We start from the raw sequence: 21,424 nt of genomic DNA, 5'->3' as shown, positions 1-21,424 counted from the left end.
TATGTAGTGACAATTTATTGTACATGTGGGTTAACATTAAGGATACAAGATAGTTGCGCGCATTGTGATTTAAACATACACGTGGTACACGTTTTCGAATAAAGTTTAGATAAGAAAGAAACATTTTATTCTCAAAATGGTTCGAAAAAAGATAGATAATCGTATTCGTGTTTTAATTGAAAATGGTGTTGTTACGGGACATAGAACAATGTTTATTGTTATTGGTGAAAAAGCACGAGATCAGGTTAGTATACATTAAATTTGTAAGTAATAAATATATAAGTGTATAATTAAATTTCTGTTATATATTTATATTAATTTATATGTGTTAATAAAATTTTAAAATTTTAAAATTACAATTTTTTATTAGATTGTTTTATTACATCATATGTTATCAAAGACTATTGTAAAAGCTAGACCTTCCGTTCTTTGGTGTTATAAGAAAGATTTAGGCTTTAGTAGTCATAGAAAGAAGCGAATGAAATCCATACAAAAGAAAGTTAGATCAGGAAAATTGGATGTGAATGAAGATGATCCATTTGAATTATTTGTTGTTTCTACTAATATACGATATTGTTATTATCATGAAACACATAAAATATTGGGGAACACATATGGCATGTGTGTTTTACAAGTAAGATTTCCATTTGTTTAAGTTGGACATAAATGATCACTTTAACAGAAAATAATTTTTCTTAGGACTTTGAAGCAATTACACCAAATTTGTTAGCACGAACTATTGAAACTATTGAAGGAGGAGGACTTATTGTATTTCTTTTACAATCAATAAACTCCTTAAAACAATTATATACCATGAATATGGATGTACATAAAAGATTTCGTACAGAAGCACATAAAGTATATCATTAATTTTTATTTTATTAGTTTATAAATAGATTTGTTTAATTTGAACAATAGTTTTAAGTAACTTGTAAACTAATAACATTTTAACTAACTTAAATAACTTCTTAATATTTTTTATCTAATTCTAGGATGTTGTTGGTCGATTTAACGAAAGATTTTTATTATCTCTTGCTTCATGCAAAAGATGTTTAGTTGTTGATGATCATTTGAATGTATTACCATTATCATCACACAACTTAAAGATTGAATCCATAGAAAAACCGACCTCTTCTGAAAATTTATCAGAATTAGATGCATTGAAAGAAAGTTTAAAAGATACACAACCTATTTCTTCTCTTGTTAATTGTTGCAAGACAATTGATCAGGTTCAATATATAAAATATATAAATATGTATATTTTGGTAAAATATATGATATATAAGATATATTAACATTTTTAGGCAAAAGCACTTCTTAAATTTATTGAATGCATATCAGAAAAAACATTGAGATCCACTGTTTCCTTAACTGCAGCCAGAGGTCGTGGAAAGTCTGCAGCATTAGGTTTAGCTGTTGCTGGTGCCATAACATTTGGTTATTCAAACATCTACATTTCAAGTCCAAGTCCAGAAAATTTGAATACGCTATTTGAATTCGTTTTTAAAGGTAAATATTGAAAGGTAATGTTGTATTTCAATATAGTAAAATTTTATTTTATATTTTTAGGATTTGATTCTTTGGGTTATCAAGAACACCTTGATTATGGACTTGTACAATCTACAAATCCTGAATTTAATAAAGCTACTGTACGTGTAAATGTCTTTCGAGATCACAGGCAAACAATTCAGGTATACTTTTGATATATAAGATCAGTTTGTCAAAATAATAATGTAAATATAATTAACAAGAAATCTATTCTTCTTAGTACATTCATCCTACTGATGCTCACAAATTAAGTCAAGCTGAATTACTTGTAATTGATGAAGCTGCAGCAATACCTCTCCCTTATGTGAAAGCTATGCTTGGTCCTTATTTAATATTTCTTGCATCAACTATTAATGGGTAATTATATCTTATGTTTCAATTATCTCTTTAGTCATGGTTTAATATTTATATATAACTTATACTTATATTTTTAATAGATATGAAGGAACAGGTAGATCTTTATCATTAAAACTATTACAACAACTAAGAAGTCAAACTATAGGCTCAAATAGTCATGAGAAACAACAAAATGAAAAGATTATTATTGGAAGGCAGTTACATGAACTGACTTTAGAGGAATCTATTCGTTATAAACCAGGAGATTCTGTTGAGCAATGGCTGTGCGATTTATTATGTTTAAATGCTACAACAAATACACCTATATTATCTGGATGCCCACCTCCTGATATGTGTCAGTTATATTACATAAATAGGTAATTAAGTTTTTAACAATAATTACTATTTTGTATAATGTTTAGTGTTTCATATTATTACATTCTTTTTTTAGAGATACCTTATTTTCTTATCACAAAGCATCTGAATTATTTTTGCAAAGATTGGTAGCTCTTTATGTCGCCTCACACTATAAGGTAAATATATTCTTTCATTCCTTTAATGTTTGGAAAGACACAGAATATTTAATAATGTTTCAGAATAGTCCAAATGATTTACAAATGATGTCTGATGCGCCAGCACATCATTTATTTTGTCTTTTGGGTCCAATAGATTCAAACAAGAAAACGTTACCTGAGGTCTTAGTAGTTATTCAAGTGAGTAATATGATATAATATATAATGTAACTTTATGTATATAATGTAACTTTGATACTTTTGGTAGTTCTAATATTTCTATAATGTGTAGATTTGCTTAGAAGGTGAAGTGAGTAAAAATACTATAAATGATGGACTAGTTCGAGGGCGTAGAGCAGCTGGTGATCTTATACCATGGACTATTGCTCAACAATATCAAGATCAAGATTTTCCAGCATTAGCTGGAGCACGTATTGTCCGCATTGCAACACATCCTGAGTATCAGGGAGTAAGTGTATATCATTATATAAATCAATGAAAGTAATTTGTACTCAATAAATATTTTGATATAGATGGGATATGGTGCTAGAGCATTGGAATTACTGAAACAGTATTACGAAATGAAAATACTGAATATTAACGAAACACCATCAGAAACATGCACAACACAAATATCAAAAGTTCAAGATGAAGAAGTGAATTTGTTAGAAGAAAGATTAGGTAACTGCACAAATTTATTGTACTATATACTAAACATTATATAATTTTAATTTATCCTATTAATTTTATATTAATTATCTTTTAGAACCTCGAGCTTCTCTTCCACCACTTCTTTTAAAACTAAGCGAAAGACGACCAGAAAGTTTGGATTATATTGGAGTGTCTTTTGGGGTTACTGAACCCCTCTTAAAATTTTGGAAACGAGCTAGTTTTGTACCAGTATATTTAAGGTTAGCATTACTGTTTATTAATATTATTACATCATATATTAAACAAAAGTAAATATTTGTTTTTTCTTTCTTTAGACAAACAACAAATGATATTACAGGTGAACATTCATGTATCATGTTGTACAAAATAAATTCTGAACAAGATGTTAAGTGGCTACAAGCGTACTGGAATGACTTTCGTAAACGATTTATAAATCTGTTGTCTATATCATTTAACATGTATTCGTCCTCATTGGCTTTAAGTATATTGATTAACAAATCGGTTACATCAGAGATTACAAGTTAGTGCATTTCTAATAATATATTTGCCTTGATGTTTATATTTGTCTCTATAATATATATAATTGCTTTCTTTAGCATTAACGAAAGATATATTAGATATTTATTTTACATCTTATGATCTGAAACGTTTAACCATGTATAGTAATAATATGGCAGACTATCATTTAATAATGGATTTATTGCCATCATTAGCACGTACATACTTTTTAAACATGATGGGTGATACTAATCTATCGGCAGTGCAATCGGTATTTATGATGTTTATAATGTCTCTAATAACATTGAAATAATTGTATTTAAATATAACTTTTTATGATATTTATTAATGTTCCTATTTTTATTCTTAGGCAATTTTATTAGGATTAGGTTTGCAACACAAAACTGTTGATAAATTAGCAGAAGAATTAGATTTACCACCAACACAGCTACTTGGTTTATTCAATCGTACAATACGTAAATTTGTACAATGCCTTAATAGAATAGCAGAGAATTTTATTGAAACCACCATGATGAAAATGGAAACTAATAATGAAAAACTCCAATTGAATCCCATCAATGGACAAAGTTTGTACGATGAATTAGAATCTGCAGCTAAGGTTTGATGATTTTCTTTACAATATCAAATATATTAAATATTCTTTAATATATCTATAATAAAATTTATTATATTATATAAATTTAATTTTAGGAACTAAAAGCAAAACAAAAAGCTGAATTGGAAAAACTGAAAAGAGAAGACTTAGAACAATATGCAATAAAAGGAACAGAAACTGATTGGAATGATGCACTTTCTGGAAAGAAAAGTAAGCATCTTATATCTATAAAAAGTGGAGAGAAGAGAAGAGGAGAAGATGATAATGCTTCGGAAATTCCGAAGAAACAATTTAAGAAAAAAAAAAGACGTTCTTTCAAAACTTAATTGGTGTAAATATATAACCTATAAAATTTAATAAATGATTATATATCATCATATTCATTTGTCCTTGTTCTATTTTAATAAAAGATGCATTTTGATATAAAGGAAAATAATTAAAAAATATCTACATTACGGATTAAACTACAAAATTTTAATCAAAAAAATTATTATCTACTATATATTTTACACATTGGCAAATTAAATTTCTTTCGTGTTGAATAGATCTTGAAAGTAATTTTTCCAATAATTGGGACGTATATGGTTGTTTCTTATTCATCGTTATATTTGAATTTCGTTTTGTTGTAGTAGGCTGTTTAATTTTAGAAATTTTAGGAACTGTATTTGTTGACTGCAAATTATTCTCAATAACTTCATTTTTATCAACAATTCCTTCCATTACACTATTTTCTTCTATTATTATGTCATTATTTAATTTTATTTGTTTAAGTGGTATTTCTTCGGGTGCATCACCTACAAATATTATTTTATAGAACTTATATATAAAATATATATGAACATTAAATAATAACTTCTCCATTATGAACAATGAGTTTATTATAAATTAATATAAATATACCTACTTTCTTCGGAAGCACTTCCGTAATCTGCTACTAAATTGGGTATACTACAAGTAGCAATAGTAAATTTTGGTAATGCAACTAATGTTTCCTCTTCATCAGAAATATAATTATTATTTTCCTTGTAGTCATCTTTAATGTCATTATTAGATTGATCTTCTACTTGCAAACTTTCATTTCTTAAGCTTACTGCAAATATTATTCACACAAATATGTTAAAAATAAAAAAAGAATAATAAAAAAAATATATATATATATAAATTACATGAACACAATAATAGAATGCTCACATGTTCCAGAAAATTGATATACACCCCTGTATTTCTCTTTCAGTTCTACAAAATTGTTAGATATCTTGATAGGCTCCTTCTTTATTGCTGTTTTTTTATTATTAGAGCGTACAAAATTTTTTCTTTTCCGTTTAGTAACCTCTTGTTTCTGTTTAATTATTTCTCCTCTTTGTACCTTTTCCATTTCTTCTGCCTTTCGCAATTCTACATTAGCTTTTGTAGGATATCTCCTACAATATTATTAAGTATTATACAAATCATTCTTAATTATTACCAACTTTAAAAATTATTATAACACCTTTTTCGCTCCATTATCCACTTCTCAATCTCTTCTGGAGTTGATACATTTTTTATTTTATGATACAAACCAGTATTATGTTGCATAATAATGTGCTTTTCAATAAGTAATGGATGAGCAGAGAAGGTACATCCATCAATACCACAAAGTTTATGTCCTGTTTTGTGTTCAGAAAGAGCATCTTCTGATGAAAAATCTTTATCACATATTTCACAATAAAATGATTCATCATCCTCTGAACTGATGTAATTTTCATCTCTTTGATCATATGGTTCTTCATCACTTGGATAAAGATGAGCCTAAAAATGGTTACTTCAAATATTTTTTATACATTGTTCACATTCAAATTCAATGCAAAAATACTTCTTGAGGTACAGTTAATGAAAGTAGTAATATGTGAGACTTAGCTGACTTATTTCAATGTCTGTTTTATACATTAATTCCATAGTTCCATAATTTTTTGTTTTGGTACCATATAATACATGAATATTTACTTGAAACTTGAAGAGTGTTGAATTTTTTAAAATAATTCTTTCGTTTAAGATATGATAGATTTTTAGTTTGAATAATTTAGATATAAAGTTATGTATAGAGTAATTGCTTACAAAGATGTTTTACATTAGTAGATAATGTAAATTATTTCTTAATTGAGATATCTACATTCACATATCTACATTCTCAATATAAAGTTTGTAGAAAAGGATATTAAAAATTAATAGGAATTATTAACGGTACTGTAACATTTATAAGATTATAGAAGTATTTTTTCATAATTATTTGAGTAAAATCAATATTTGATATATGTATATAAGAAAATATAAAAATGTATTACAAATAGTGATTATTTGTATGATTGTTGTTATATGCAACTATTGCTTATACTTTACATTTTAAAATCTTTTCCAGGGTATTCAGAAATTCACTTATTAAGTTTACATAAGTATTATAAACACACATTTATATCTCATATTTTAAATCAACAATTAACATAGGATAAATTTTGTGTATAGTTACAGAAAAAGATATTTTATGGTTATCACAAATGTATAGCAGTAGAAAGTAATGTAATTTGTAAAAAATGTAAATATTATAGTCCTAAAATATAGAATTAGATTGATAATAATAAAATATCCTTCATTAAAACTTTTAAGCAATATAATAAATTCTTATTTTAAATTGTTTTGAAGTAAAAGTAATATTGTAAATAATAATAATAATACTAATATTGTAAATCTAATAATTTTACTTGTCACATAATTAATTAAACAGAGTATATCTTTATTATATGCGATGATGTAATGTGTAATTTTAGGAAGACAATACTTTATAAAAGTTATTTGATGCATGAAATCTAAAAAGGTCATTTTCATATTTCAGAACGATTATTGAACGCATATTAAAATTCTTTTTGTGGTTTATAGAGTAATTGGGGACACCAGATTTAGAACTTATAGAAATACGATTTATTCTTACAATACGCATCTTAATTACAAATTTATCTTGTTCTGAATTTATATTTTGTGGAAGTCACGTATTATCGAAATGAAAATATTCAATACTACGGCACATAATAACAAACAATTACAAAAATTGTCATATTTTGATACAGAGCCACAAGCTATGAAGAAAATACTTAAGCAAATTTTATATTGAATAAAATTTGTATGTCGGAGAATATTTTAACGGTTCCACAAAATTTTCTATTAAGAATGTTATAGCTTGCAGCACTGTATGCTGGCCAAAGAGCAATTAAAGAGCTTTATGATAACAGAATTAACAAAGGCCAGATTTTTCTATAGATATAATGGTGTGAAAAAAAGTTAGATGTTTAATACTTCTAACATGAAAGTATATGTATAGGAAATATACAAAATTTTACATTTATATATAAGCATATACTAATAATGTAAGAAAAAAAAAAGTTTAGTTTTCATAAGTATTACTAAAAATAAGAGAATATCTATTATTCAAATATTATTCATCATTAAACTCTATTTTCTCAAAGTATTTTAGCATGATACTTTAACATTACACACTTATGATATAAATGCTAAGAATGAACTTATATTGCAAAGAAATGATATTTTACAAATGACAAAAGAACGGATAATAATACAAATTTTGTAATTAAAAATGATACAAGTATTTAAACTGCAGTGTTCTCAATATACTGCACATTGAAATAAGAAAGAATCAAATCGTTCTGAAGTTTGAAAACAAAATACTTGTGTAATTTCAATTGTTCAATTGTTTATATGGAGGAGTAGCCTGAAGCTTAAGACTGTGCCTGTTCGCTGGAAGGCTGCATCTCCTCCGTTAGCTCCATTTGCTCTGATTGCTCAGTTGCATTCTCAGTTTTCTGAACACCCTCGGATTCGATCGTATTCTTATCATCTGTTTTTTGACCACCCTGTAATCAAAGCAATTTGTCAACTATGACAGGAGCCAATTAAATGGTGCAAATAATATTTATCTTGTACATAAATAATATATTAGTAATATTATTATCAAAATTAAAAATTTATTATTAGACAAATGTAATTTTTTTTAGGATCTTCTTTTTATAAAAATACTTTTATTATGTTTTATAATTCCAAATATATTATTTTAAATAAAACAATTAATACAAATGAAATAAATAAATGAAATAAATGTATCTACATATATAATTATTATAGTGCAATTAAATATTGTCAGCTTGTAAATGACTTGAATATCATAAAAAAGTATTTACACTTATAAATTATAACTATAACTGTTCAGCTTGTCTATACATATATAAATTATCTCACAACAAATAAATCTAAATCCTTATATTATATATTATATTAATACCCTAAAATCTTAAGGAATGTTCTAAAAATACTTAGTGCAAATTGCTAAAACAAATGAAGTGGAATTTTATTGTACCTATGATATAGGATACACCAAATACAGTCTTTTATTATTATGTTAATACTCACAAATAGTAGAAGAATACAGAGATATTAATTGCATTGAAAGCATGTACAATTACTTGTTACTTATTTCTACAGGGTGGTCTACCTCTTTTGTCCTCTCATTATAATTAAATATTTATTACATAAGTAATAGTAATAAAGCTATTGTTAAAACTATTAAAAAGAATGTGCTACAAGTTAGTGTATTATACTCATTTTGTATAATAATTACTGATTATTAGGAATGTGCAGAATTGTCTCAAGACTTGGAAACTCAAAAGTCTTGGAATCCCACACAGCCATACAGATTACCAATCCTGTAACTAATATTTCACAAACTTTTTGAATTGTATAAAAGTATATAACAAGTCTTTCTATAGATATGAAACTGTAAATGGTGTTGTATTTTTAATCGTAGTATAATATCTATAAACATTATAGGAAAATGTATAGTACACAAAATATTAAGTTGTAAATATGTAAAATATTGACTCTTCTTTATTAAAATAATTTAAAATTTATTATGCAGAAAATAAACTGATCAAAATTGTAAACTTAGTTACTGTTGTAATTTTTCCTATATTGTAGGGCTACTACTTTATATATAAAAATTACACCTTCTTTTTACATAAGTTGTACATAACATATTTTAAATAAAAGATATATGAAATAACTATTAATCAAAAAAGTATAGTTTAATCTCTCTTAATAAATTGTTAGTTATGAAAAGAATATTATTTCATATTATATGTACAAAAATTAAATGGAAAAAATACCTGTTCTGGATGTTTTGCAAGATAATCATTTTTAGCATCTCTGATCATCCTTGTTACTTTGTTTCTTAAATCCTTAAATTCTTCCCATTCTTTTGCATCTTTATTCTTTTTTGCTTTAGCATACAACTTATTTTTCTTTTGTATTTCACTTCTAATTTCATCAGTCATCCATGGTTTCTTTAGTTCTAATTCCTAAATAATTATAATATCTTTTAGTCAGAATTTAAATAATTTCAAAATTTGTATTCTTAATTTCTTTTTATATATCAAGGCGTATACATGTATATGATAAAACAAGTTGCTGTTTATTGTCAATCAATATATTAAACCTTATCAGAAATGTATTATTAAGCAATGAAGAATTTTAATAATTATATCTAGAAACATAAACTTTTCTTCTTCGTGTGTTTTATAGCAACTAATTTTACATTGATTTATAAATCCATTTTATTTAAATACCACAATCTGAAATAAGTGACTTCAAATACAAAAGAAAATTTAGAATAAAAAATAGATAATTATTTCCTTCATAATACTACTGTACTAAAACACAAATAAATTATATCTAAATAAAAAAAATAATAATCAATAAATTAAATAAATTCATTGCTCATATATAGTTATTACTACGTGTTTTGACAAAGTAATAGAATTATTATTTGTTCAACTCTACAAATATCAAGATGATTAAAAAACTCCATACTTACTTCAAGTTTACTGACTTTTTTTACATTATTCAGTGCTTTGCCTTTTGCATTGCCATTTCCAACTGAAAATCTTGGTCTCATATGAGATAAAATCTGAGGAGGTAATGCTCTTCTGTGCCAAGGCCTCATTAATGGTCCTCTAGGTCCTACACCTCTTAAGCTAATCGGTGGAACCATAGGAGCAATACCTCTGACTCTTGGACCAAATAGTGGCATTGGTCCATTTGGTCGATTTACTCCAACTGGTCGTGGTGGTGGTGGTGGTAATCTTTGTCTTATTGGCCCAAAAACTGGATTCATTGGAGGTGGTGGCATTCTTGGAGGTAAACCAGGAGGTGGAAGTCTACCACCAAATCTAGGAGGTGGTGGAGGTCGTATACCAGCGGGTGGGACTCTTGGCCCTAGCAGAGGTCCTCGATTTAAAGGACTCATTGTTATTTTCTTTGATGTGGATCTTTTTCAATCACTTTTACAATTTTAAGTAGTAGATGATTGATATACCGTCGAATGCGAAACGTTATTTACGAGGTTAAGACTCTAACTTCACACACTGTTTATGCGATAAATACGTAATATATGTCGATATTATGCACTTCTCGATATTATCGTAATTAACTTTGATTGCAAAACCAATTACGGTATTAGTTGTAGTCGAGAAAATCGTGAAAACATTACGAACTTGTACGCAAATAAAACTTTTATATCGCAAATATCAATCAGTGCCGATGAGCTTGCTCTCAGTAGTCATGAACAACAAACTTTAAGATGTATAAATCGATTTGAAATTCCGGTATCTGAAAGTAAAAGATATTAGAAAATTGATCTGAAATATTTTGTACAATTTGAAAATTTAATATTGTATAATTAATACTTATTTTGCTATCTGATTATTTTACCAATTATTCCCTTATTTTCACATTTCCTTCTCAATAGAATTATATTTCCTTATTTTATACCGCCATCTTCAGTGTAAATAGTATCTATACTATACTAGAAGAAAAATAAACAAATAATACTTATTTCATAATTAACTTATAATTTATATATTATTGAATTTAGAAAAAATAAATAAGAATAAAATAAAATAAATAAAAATAATAACTTTATCATTTTCATTTTTCAATTCAAATAATTTTCTTAGTAGTACAACTTTTTAACTAATTCAATTTTTAGCCAATCAATTAAAATACATTATAAATAAATTATATAAAAAACTATATCTTCTTTTTTACATAATGCGATATTATATGCAAATATCAATCATTAAAGTATGACTTTTACATTTAGTTATCTACATTCACTTGAAATAGCTATATTATATGATGAAACTAAACCTTAAGAAATTTAGGGATAATTCATACGTTTAAAAATGTGTATAGATAACAAATTTTTATATTCAAAAAAGTTTTTTTTATTGCACATTAGTATGTATATCCGCCTATAAGCAAGGATAATTTTAAAGGCGCAAGTTAACACGTTATTTATCTGATTGGTGTATTTCCAATTTATAAGAGACATGCTCTTCTCATTGGTCTATTTGAGCAACGCTTTTAACGTATCGCCAGCTGTTGAAGTTACGTTTGTTTGAAATCAAACGGCAACTGAAGTTTGTTGGGTTGCTTAGAGCTTCGAAATTTTATCTGCCATGTATGGACGGTAAATACTCTTAATTGTAACAAGAAGTGGGCATGCATAGTGTTTAAAAAGTAATAATAATTTAGAAAAGGAGAAGAATCGATTTATATATAAAAGATTGGGTGTAAAATTGGAACCAAATAATGGCCACGATTCGAGTACACGAGGATCAAGAAAATCGAATTAGCGATGTTCGTCGCGGCAAAGAAAATATTTCCGTGCCCCTTCAAAGTCAACCATTGCAACCAACAAAACGTGCAGTTTTAGGTGTTCTTCACAATAATTGTAATCGTAATACGAAACCAGTATGTATACATTTCGTAATCTTTCCTCCCGCGTTTTTCTACACTGGAAAACTCGATATTTATCATTTTTATAGTACACATTAATCAAACTATAGAAAGTGATTTTTGAAGCTGTACAACATTTTTATGATCTTAAAATCATTTATTATCAATGTTAATAGTGAAATATATAATTATATTCGTTTGACTTTGTGTAGGAAATATACAAGGATGAAAAGTATCCAAAAACAAAAGCTGTTATACCTACACAGTTTGAACCTTTTAAAATTTATGATGAGAAAAAGGAGGAAGTTACATTTAAAATCTATGAAGATAAGTTAGAAGAAGAAACTTCTGTTGCACTTAGAGACACAAAGGATAAGAAAGAAATAAAAGAGAAGGAAGATGTGAAACCAGAAAGAGAGAAGCCAAGGTTAGAGGTGAATCCTATGACTGTCTCAAATTTACCAACATTTTACAATGCTATTGAAGATATAAATAGAAAGAAAGAAAATGATGTCATTTTTTCACAAGGCAGTCCAATGTCTTTAGAAAAATCAATTTCTTATTTGTCTTCCTCAAAGAAAAACCATCAGAAACGAAGAAAGTCTATTAAAGAATTGAGAATGAATTTTTTTGATGTAGATGAATATAGAGCTGATATATATAATTATTTACGTGCTGCAGAAGTATGTATTTACATAAAAATTTTTTTTTAAATTTAGAGTAATTAATAGATATTAACATATTCTTTTAATGAAATATTTTATTTTAGACACAGCATAGACCAAAACCAGGCTATATGAAGAAACAACCTGATATAACATATTCAATGAGATCGATATTAGTGGATTGGCTTGTAGAAGTTGCCGAAGAGTATCGGTTACAGACTGAGACACTTTATTTAGCTGTTTCATATATAGATCGCTTTCTATCATACATGAGCGTTGTAAGAGCAAAATTACAACTTGTAGGTACAGCAGCTATGTTTATTGCTGCGTAAGTTTCATTTATCTATATATCTATTTAATTAATTATATCTAGTCTTTAGTTTTTCAAAAAATAATGTTATACTAATAATTTAGAAAATACGAAGAGATTTATCCACCTGATGTAGGCGAATTTGTATATATCACAGATGACACATATACGAAAAAACAAGTATTACGTATGGAGCATTTAATATTAAGGGTTTTATCTTTTGATCTAACTGTTCCAACACCACTTACCTTCCTTATGGAATATTGTATTAGTAATAACCTTTCTGAAAAAATTAAATTTTTAGCAATGGTAAATACATTACATATATTTCCTCATTGTGTTCTCAATACGATATGTTAATTTTCATACAAAATTTTATAGTATCTCTGTGAATTATCAATGCTTGAGGGGGATCCATATCTCCAATTTTTACCTAGTCATTTAGCTGCATCTGCAATTGCACTTGCACGGCATACATTGTTAGAAGAGATGTGGCCACATGAGTTGGAATTATCGTCAGGGTATAGCTTAAAGGATCTTAAAGAATGCATTTTGTGTTTAAATAAAACCTTTTGCAATGCATTAAATATTCTACAACAAGCCATCCAAGAAAAATACAAAAGCAGCAAGTAAGTTTAGATATTTAATATTCAAAATAATTCATTTCTTTTTATCCTTTAAATCAATGATTTTATCATTATGTCTAATATATTTTTATTTAGATATGGACATGTAGCATTATTATTACCACGATGTATTGATAATGTTACACTGAGCTCTGAAGATGAAGAAGAAAATGCCTAATAGGCATTACACAAAAATAGAAAAATCTAAAAATCTATACATATTTGGAGATAACGAACCTCCCGTTGTAAATCCCGTGTTTTGAAAGACAAGGAGGGGATTAGGGCAAGACTGAGCTATTCTTTCACAAATGAAATGAACGAGTTACTTCTATTAACATATGGTCACTATGTTTAGCCTAGACAAGCATATTGACTTTATTTTTCATATCCCACCACCACCACCTATACGTTTTATAGGTTGTAGGTAAATTTTAATAACTGTTTTTAGAGCTCCGTCATTATATTAACGAATGAAGCTCTAAATTATGTTATTTAGGAATTTGTATTTTTATATGCATTTTTTAGACGATTGTTAACAGAACACTTGCTCTACATACATGATATCTAAATTTTGTTGCCAGTGATCTGTCATAAAATAATAGGAAGTGTAAGAAACAATAACTGTATTTATTATTCACATTGTACTAAAAATATACATCATTGTGATGGAAACGCGTCTATGTATTAAAATGATTACAACATTCGTCTATTTTTAGGATTCTGACATAGCTATTTATTTACGATCTTTTATGGTGTAACCAAAAAAAGTAATGTTATTAATCACTTTTCTTCGTCTATTTTTGAAAAATATATTGTACATACATTTCATAGATCATGCTATTTAAAAGACAGTCCTGTTTATACATACACGTGCATTTACAGATAAATTTTCATTTTAAAATATACATTATACGAATGTTCATATAGATATTTTATGCATGATCTCTGAGCAAAACAAAAGTATTCAAGTGTTTGATACACTATGCGTGTCTATAATGTTCATATTAAAAAGGGATATACACATAATTTTGTTTTTTGTTGTATTTCGATTATAATATTGAATATTTTAATTATAATATTTACGATATATATAAAGATACATCTCATACAATAATTGTGTAATGTTTTTAAAAAGACATGACGAAATCAAATTGTTATGATAAATTATATACTTTGAAAGCAAATTAAGCAGGAGGTTAATCGTTAAATAGCAATATTCAATGTTAAAACGTTTAGACAATTTTAAACAAGAAACTTTGAAATAGGTGTTTCAGTAGAATATTGTTTCTCATATGCTATGACAAGACGAATTAGGTTATTACTAATATTATTCATAAAATAAACAATGTTATTAATTTCACATATTATGACGTGTTTTTTTAAATACATAAAATATTTGAATATTCTTAAAGATATTCTCTTCATATTATTGATGTTGGTAGTACTGATTTCTCTTGCTTAGCCATTATATTTAATTGTGCGCATGTGTGCGTTGTGCTCTAAACTAGTATTGACGTTGACAATTTGCAGTTGATATTTAATAGAAATCTAACGAAAAGACAGTTGTGGGAGTTTCCCGAGATAAAAATTACATATTCCATAATATTATTGAGGTATAATATTTGATTTAACATTTTCTTACGTTTATTATTAAATAAATATTCTCATTTTATTTCGCATATTATACTCAGTATTTTCGATGTTTTATACAATTTAATCATATCTTTAATGAATAAATACATCCTTTTAGGTTACTTTTACTAATGTTTTTTGATGGATAAACAAATTTATTTATAGGATTTTAATTTAACCTATAAAATGAGTAATATATATTACATTGATTTGAAAGTCAATGTATTAAAATAAAATGAAAGTGAAAAATGTTAATATAATAGTAAGTAGTTAATATAATAGTAACAGTAATATATATTTGTCTTCTATAAAATTGATTGACTGAAAGTTAATAAATGTATGAGAATTTTGTATAAAATAAAAGTTTATATTAATAGGGGTTTTTTTATATTTAAAAATATTAATACAAAGTTTGTCAATTTGTTTGATATTTTTATTAGACAAAATGGATATGGCATTTGGTGACAACTTTGTCAACGAGCAAGAAGTAGATCCAGTGGCAGAATTTGTAGCAAGGGAACAGGATCAGTTGGCAGGGCTTGAAAATGAAATTCCACCAGTTGCTATGTCTGCTCCTACAATGGCATCTAATATAGATGGTAGTTAAATTCAATATATGTATAAGTAGAAAAAAAGTTATTATTTTATTGTCTTTTGTAATATTTGATTTGATATCGACAAAATGTTCTATTTTTATACTATATATTAATACACACTAAATGAAACAAATCACTATAAATTACAAATATATTTCTATTTGGATAATACTAATTAATTATCCCAAACTTTGGAAATTTAAGTTGGCCCAGGTGGTGATGCTGAAGGTAGTTTTGAAATAATAGATGCAATTGGACAACCTTCTGAAACACAAGCACCTCCAGTAATAGGTAAACCATATTTTATTGCTTTTTTATTAAATCATTTATAACTTATTATAGGACGTTATATTTTTAAAAATATTTTTAGAAACTGCTCCCAAGCCTCCACCTGTAAAGGAAGAACCTGAAAAAATACGAAAATGGAGAGAAGAACAAAAAACTAGACTAGAGGAAAAAGGTAAATATCTTTTTTTTAGCTAGATCCCATTATATAACATTCGTAATTTTAATATTTAATTATTGTTATATGTAATTTATTTAGATGCAGAAGAAGAGAAGAAAAAGGAAGAGTGGAAAGAAGCTGCAAGAAAAGAATTAGAAGAATGGTATAAACATCATGCAGAAGCTATTAGTAAAACAAAAACTACAAACAGGTAATATTTAAAATTGCCTTTCCTCCCTCTCTTTTAATTTATTTAATTTTGTTTTATTTTATATATTTTCAATATGTTTTTTATAAATATAACTTTTAATCGCATATCTGTAGATGCAATTAAAAGTCTTATTCTGTATAAAATTATAAATATTTTATTTAAAATATGTACTACATACAATTATATTATTTTCATTCTGCTTCTTAGGGAATCTGCCAAGTAAGTTATACTATATTTTTTTGCATGTATAATTGCATTGCATTGCTGTATAATATAGCTTGCTTATTCACTTTATAAAGCAACTTGCAGAATGGTATCGGAAATATTTTCATATATGTTAGCTGCTTTTTGTAATAATTCGTATATTTTGTGCTTGATGCAATTATACTTGAGATTTCATTGTTTCAAATCGTATCATATGTAAGCCACACATTTACTGACTTTAATTACATTAGAAATTACCATAAAGATACATATTAAAACATTATATTTTATAATTTTTATATCGTTATATTTTGACATAAATGTTACAATTAAATTTTAACAATTTCATTATCAACTATATTAAAATGTCTCAAACGTATAAATACTATTAGAATTATTAATTTCTATATTGTATGTATACATTTAATATAACATCAAATGTATGGTAAAGTATGGTAAAGTTACCTAACTTGTTTATCTAAGAACGGATACAAAAATATAAACGTTTCCTCTTTATTTACGATTTTCAATTTCATAGATAGAATTATATGAAATATTTGTATTAATTTTCGTTACGTAGATTATAACTTTCGTGACACATTTTATCAGAAACGAAAACAAAAAACAAAAAGCATACTTTCATGTGGATAGAAATTATAGAAAAAATTTCGAATTTGCGTCGCTGCACACATTATATGTAAGAAACGGAAATAAAATTATTCAATACATATACTGCAATGTCATTAGTGCATTTAATGTTCGAGTATTGTCGCATTTAAGTTTTTATACGTTGTAAGTTATGTAATATAATGGATTTATCTCTAGGAACGCAGAAAAACAATTCGTAGCAGAAGCTGATGAAGTGGAACCAGGAACTGAATGGGAACGCATTGCAAAACTTTGTGACTTTAATCCCAAATCTTCCCGCACTTCAAAAGACGTTTCTCGAATGCGTTCAATTATTTTGCAATTGAAGCAAACTCCACCAGCTCCTGTCAGTCTTTGATTAAATTAATAATTTGGTATGAATTATAGATATATGCATATATATATATACATATATATATATATATACACACACATATACACATAAACATATGTATGTATAAATATACTATGAAACAAAAGAAAAGTGTATGCAAGTTATAATAATATCATTTGAAAGAAAGATCATATATGGTCTATTAAGAAAAAATGTAATATTATTGTGAATAAAGATTACTAATAGCAAGTACGTGCATAAATACTAAATTTAGAAAAATTAAATGTGTAACGTAATTACTAATGTCGTTATATATAAAGATATACGTAATAACGCCCTTACATATATAAATTTAACGATAAATGGTAGTTTACAAAACAATATATAAAATTTTCATAAATTATTTTAATCATATATAAAATTTTATGAAAATATATCGCTTTTTAGTACACTTAAAATAAGTTTTGAAGTATATTAATGTTATTTAACAAATAACTCTTATTGTGCGTAATATAAAAATTTTTTATAGTTTTAGTTTTTACATTGTTCAACATCTTGATATCTCATGTATCTAAAAATTTATAATCAATTTTCTTCGAATTCCCCTTATGCTATTTTTTCTGAAATTAATAACAAATTAGATTTATTAATAATTAATACCTATGTAATTAGAAAAATAACAAATTATAATTTGTATTATATTATTGTAAAAATATAATATTAGTTACTTCTTGCAAGTATAGAAAGATAAAAGATCGATACCTATGTAGATCACGCTTCATAGCAAGTTGCATGTCATGTTGCCAACGATATATGTTTGGATATGTAATGGAATTAAGTGATGTTGATACTGCATTATAAACAGCATGATCTAACTTTGTTGGCACTGGCCTATAAAATAATAAATAACGGAAATATATATGTATAGCAGTTATAATGTGTTTATATAAAAATAGTTATTTTACTAAAAAAAAAAAAATTTATTTTCATGTGATATTTTACCCTTCCAGAAATGTCCCATGACCTTCCTCTGCATTTTGCATTTCATCATCTGAACTATCTACCGTTAATTTTGGTGATGATGGCGGTGTAAAAAATTCTAGTTCATCTAAAGAAAAGAATAAAACATATTTATAGATACTTTTTGTTGCATACTTTAATATAAATTTTAATTATAAAGCATTCTAGACTTACCTACATTATTTTGTTCTTCACCATTTGATGTAAGCAATGACCATGATTGTAATTTATTACATAAATAATCTATTTCATCAATTTGCGATTTCGTTTGTGAATTTTCATTTGAATTAATTAGGTTCTCATTTGATGTCTGTGAAAAAATTATGTAAGAAGTATAATAATTTTTAATGAATGTTAAAAATTAAATATTTGTTGTACCTGGTTATGGTGAAGTAACTGACTCTGAAATTTATGTTCTAAATATTTTTCAAGCTTTATTAAACCCTCCTTAGTACGAAAATCTGCAAAATCGTTTAAAAATGGCCAATATTCCTTCCACGATACTTGGTACTCTTCTGCCAAGTCTCTAAAAATTAAATTGAGTTGCAATTTTCTTTTTTAATCTTTAATGATTATGATCTTAAAATTTACTATGAAATATACCTTCCAACTCGTTCAAGTCCCTTTTCTGCATCTTGTAATCTTAAAGCTAAATTATTAGTAGGACTATCTATAGCATTAGATTCATCATCAGTTTTTTTAATAGGAGTCATACGAAGACGGGGTGGCGTTTTCCACTTTTTTCTAAATTCTAATGCTCGAGATTTTGTCATTGGTCCAGCAAATGCACGTACTTCTAAACGTGGACTAATTGGATCGGTATTTAAACTCTACAAAAATATTATCCACATAAAATATTATAGACATACAATATAAATTGAAATATTGTAACATACCAAAAGATTAGTAGGAGAGAAAGGTTCTCCAATCACAGGTTGTAATGTATTATCATCTGATCTTAATACAGGTACATAATACTGATCTTCTAGTAGCAAACGTATTTCTTTTTTTAATCCTTCATCTTCTTGACATGTTCTAGTACAAATTATCTGTAATATTAACACAAACTAAATTAAGATATATTATAGAGTGGTAATTACAAAAATATATAGAAAATAATAAAAGATTATAAATCAAAAGCAATAATAGAAAAGTTTTAAATATTTTATTACGTACATCTATTGGTAGTTGTTTATATTTATTTGGTAATGTCTTTATACAGCATGGATATGAAACAAGAATTCGAACTACATTTTTTAAACCAAATTTGACTGCAAAGTGTAATGGAGTTTCATTTAATCCCTTGTCAGGTGTGTTTAAATATAAATCTAACATAATTTGTGCACGATCCACATAACTCTTGCATTCATCACCATAAAGTAACTTTATGAAGTCTGTGTTTCCAACAGTGTTTAATATTAACTCACACATATCAGGTCTGTCTGCCCTAACTGCAATATGTAATGCATTATAACGGCATCCTTCCTATAATAAGTAATAATGAAAAAATATAGCATAATATATGCATATTAGATAATTCATATATCTTTCTTAAATATGACTATAAATTATAAACTTACTTGCAGAATTGCAGGTGTATCTCCACTACCAATTAAGTATCGTGGATTTCCCCATACTGTAGTTTTTACAGCAAATAAATCTCCATCTTTAATTAATTTTTTAAAACATATCAGATCTTGAGATCGTGGAGCTTTAAAATTATTTGATTTTTCTTCTACTACAGGTACAGTTGCATTTATTAAGGTACTATTCACATAATTTGATTTCTCAAAGCCAGTTTGAGCATACTCTTCAGCTTCTGATCGTTTTTTAAATGATTTCAGACGACCAGTTTTAAATTCTTTAATTACTTTTAAAGCTTCTGCTTTGTCTTGATAAACTCGAATATTTTCTATAATAATTAAATGTGAATTATTTACTTCATTCAAATAATAGTTGCAAGATCATAAAAAAATAAGAAGATAACTCTTTATTTTTGTATATTTACCTTTAATACTGTTCTCTATTGAAGAATCAATGTTTTCTTCAGGTATGTATACTGCATGATAAATTATTTCATTTGATACATTGGAATTTCCATGAATCCCATGTAATGTTTGTACGTTTTCATCCATTATATTCAACTTTGTTTTCCTCTCAAATTATTTTAAGTCATATAGTCATTTATTGGTTATATTGTTATATGTCACATACGAAAATGTCAAAAAACATACACTGAAACTGGAACTGCTTAAATTTAATGTGATATTTATAATTCGGTATGTAATATCTTTTGTCTTTTCTCCACTCTCTTTTTTTTCTAATCGGATAATTTCATGTACTATTAATGTCTTCTTCCTTTTTAATACGCAGTTTGTTTAAAAATCTATATTGTAATTTTTAACAGTTAGTTAAAATTTATATGGTTTTTAAGTATCAAATAATCAGTATTAATTTTGAAATTTATTTTTATAAAGTATCCCATTTAATATATACAAAGCTATGATAAAATACATTAAGCATTTTTTATCAAATATAAATTTTCAAGAAACAAAATAGGAAACATATATGGTATGCCAAGTAAATTCAAGGTTAAACTTAATTTTCAAGATAATATATAATTAAGCCGTAATTTCAGAAGCGTTTACATTAAAAATGCTATATTTATGAAATCAATATAATTCATAATATAAAGTATAACTTTCTTACGCAAAA

The 21,424-nt window shown here is 26.3% G+C and overlaps 5 protein-coding genes across 8 annotated transcripts; 3 read left to right on the top strand and 2 right to left on the bottom strand.

The window, feature by feature from the left end:
• Nucleotides 1–35: 35 nt before the first annotated feature.
• Nucleotides 36–4,557, top strand: L(1)g0020 (RNA cytidine acetyltransferase l(1)G0020). The gene is made up of 17 exons (XM_072004075.1): nt 36–244; nt 371–634; nt 700–858; nt 993–1,229; nt 1,305–1,509; nt 1,570–1,691; nt 1,769–1,905; nt 1,986–2,261; nt 2,336–2,417; nt 2,481–2,597; nt 2,689–2,865; nt 2,930–3,077; nt 3,163–3,307; nt 3,383–3,588; nt 3,665–3,837; nt 3,937–4,185; nt 4,278–4,557. The coding sequence occupies exons 1-17, from the start codon at nt 137–139 to the stop codon at nt 4,506–4,508; spliced, it is 3,036 nt and encodes a 1,011-aa protein (XP_071860176.1). The 5' UTR covers nt 36–136; the 3' UTR covers nt 4,509–4,557.
• Nucleotides 4,239–10,867, bottom strand: LOC139987647 (FMR1-interacting protein NUFIP1). 2 transcript variants are annotated; one of them, XM_072004142.1, is made up of 6 exons: nt 10,094–10,867; nt 9,387–9,578; nt 5,672–5,970; nt 5,398–5,603; nt 5,087–5,272; nt 4,239–4,976 (listed from the first exon to the last, which is right to left on the bottom strand). In XM_072004142.1, the coding sequence occupies exons 1-6, from the start codon at nt 10,523–10,525 to the stop codon at nt 4,657–4,659; spliced, it is 1,635 nt and encodes a 544-aa protein (XP_071860243.1). In that variant the 5' UTR covers nt 10,526–10,867; the 3' UTR covers nt 4,239–4,656. The 2 variants fall into 2 exon arrangements, with proteins under 2 accessions (XP_071860243.1, XP_071860233.1); XM_072004132.1 differs by having other exon boundaries at nt 5,374–5,603; nt 10,094–10,866.
• Nucleotides 10,868–11,658: 791 nt separating this feature from the next.
• Nucleotides 11,659–15,232, top strand: Cyca (cyclin A). The gene is made up of 6 exons (XM_072004155.1): nt 11,659–12,033; nt 12,231–12,701; nt 12,788–13,011; nt 13,098–13,302; nt 13,375–13,622; nt 13,716–15,232. Exons 1-6 carry the CDS (start codon nt 11,872–11,874, stop codon nt 13,795–13,797), a joined length of 1,392 nt encoding a protein of 463 aa, XP_071860256.1. The 5' UTR covers nt 11,659–11,871; the 3' UTR covers nt 13,798–15,232.
• Nucleotides 15,079–17,938, top strand: Clc (clathrin light chain). Of its 2 annotated transcripts, XM_072004210.1 has the most exons (7): nt 15,079–15,232; nt 15,692–15,850; nt 16,052–16,138; nt 16,218–16,307; nt 16,392–16,503; nt 16,711–16,722; nt 17,533–17,938. In XM_072004210.1, the coding sequence occupies exons 2-7, from the start codon at nt 15,697–15,699 to the stop codon at nt 17,711–17,713; spliced, it is 636 nt and encodes a 211-aa protein (XP_071860311.1). In that variant the 5' UTR covers nt 15,079–15,232; nt 15,692–15,696; the 3' UTR covers nt 17,714–17,938. The 2 variants fall into 2 exon arrangements, with proteins under 2 accessions (XP_071860311.1, XP_071860321.1); XM_072004220.1 differs by lacking the exon at nt 16,711–16,722 and having other exon boundaries at nt 15,080–15,232.
• A 136-nt stretch (nt 17,939–18,074) lies between these two features.
• Ankle2 (ankyrin repeat and LEM domain-containing protein 2) lies at nt 18,075–21,302 on the bottom strand. 2 transcript variants are annotated; one of them, XM_072004120.1, is made up of 10 exons: nt 20,718–21,300; nt 20,290–20,621; nt 19,886–20,194; nt 19,606–19,758; nt 19,313–19,539; nt 19,088–19,235; nt 18,884–19,019; nt 18,692–18,797; nt 18,452–18,580; nt 18,075–18,309 (listed from the first exon to the last, which is right to left on the bottom strand). In XM_072004120.1, the coding sequence occupies exons 1-10, from the start codon at nt 20,842–20,844 to the stop codon at nt 18,261–18,263; spliced, it is 1,716 nt and encodes a 571-aa protein (XP_071860221.1). In that variant the 5' UTR covers nt 20,845–21,300; the 3' UTR covers nt 18,075–18,260. The 2 variants fall into 2 exon arrangements, with proteins under 2 accessions (XP_071860221.1, XP_071860212.1); XM_072004111.1 differs by lacking the exon at nt 18,075–18,309 and having other exon boundaries at nt 18,327–18,580; nt 20,718–21,302.
• Between the last annotated feature and the right edge of the window lie 122 nt (nt 21,303–21,424).

Source organism: Bombus fervidus, chromosome 1 (assembly GCF_041682495.2).
Source record: "Bombus fervidus isolate BK054 chromosome 1, iyBomFerv1, whole genome shotgun sequence".
NCBI classification, from domain to species: Eukaryota; Metazoa; Arthropoda; class Insecta; order Hymenoptera; family Apidae; genus Bombus; species Bombus fervidus.
This window is presented reverse-complemented; position numbering and strand designations above follow the sequence as displayed.

What these genes read in the sequence shown, in the direction of transcription:
- LOC139987647 (XM_072004132.1), bottom strand. Translation starts at nt 10,525, where the DNA reads ATGAGTCCTTTAAATCGAGGACCTCTGCTAGGGCCAAGAGTCCCACCC. An exon ending in TTGCAAAACATCCAGAACAG is followed by an intron (nt 5,971 to 9,386) that starts GTATTTTTTCCA and finishes AACCATTTTTAG; the next exon opens with GCTCATCTTTATCCAAGTGA. An exon ending in TGGATAATGGAGCGAAAAAG is followed by an intron (nt 5,604 to 5,671) that starts GTGTTATAATAA and finishes ATAATATTGTAG; the next exon opens with GAGATATCCTACAAAAGCTA.
- Cyca (XM_072004155.1), top strand. Translation starts at nt 11,872, where the DNA reads ATGGCCACGATTCGAGTACACGAGGATCAAGAAAATCGAATTAGCGAT. An exon ending in GTAATCGTAATACGAAACCA is followed by an intron (nt 12,034 to 12,230) that starts GTATGTATACAT and finishes GACTTTGTGTAG; the next exon opens with GAAATATACAAGGATGAAAA. An exon ending in GAAAAATACAAAAGCAGCAA is followed by an intron (nt 13,623 to 13,715) that starts GTAAGTTTAGAT and finishes ATTTTTATTTAG; the next exon opens with ATATGGACATGTAGCATTAT.
- Clc (XM_072004210.1), top strand. Translation starts at nt 15,697, where the DNA reads ATGGATATGGCATTTGGTGACAACTTTGTCAACGAGCAAGAAGTAGAT. An exon ending in AATGGCATCTAATATAGATG is followed by an intron (nt 15,851 to 16,051) that starts GTAGTTAAATTC and finishes TGGAAATTTAAG; the next exon opens with TTGGCCCAGGTGGTGATGCT. An exon ending in AACTAGACTAGAGGAAAAAG is followed by an intron (nt 16,308 to 16,391) that starts GTAAATATCTTT and finishes TAATTTATTTAG; the next exon opens with ATGCAGAAGAAGAGAAGAAA.
- Ankle2 (XM_072004111.1), bottom strand. Translation starts at nt 20,844, where the DNA reads ATGGATGAAAACGTACAAACATTACATGGGATTCATGGAAATTCCAAT. An exon ending in AATAGAGAACAGTATTAAAG is followed by an intron (nt 20,622 to 20,717) that starts GTAAATATACAA and finishes TAATTATTATAG; the next exon opens with AAAATATTCGAGTTTATCAA. An exon ending in ATACACCTGCAATTCTGCAA is followed by an intron (nt 20,195 to 20,289) that starts GTAAGTTTATAA and finishes TACTTATTATAG; the next exon opens with GAAGGATGCCGTTATAATGC.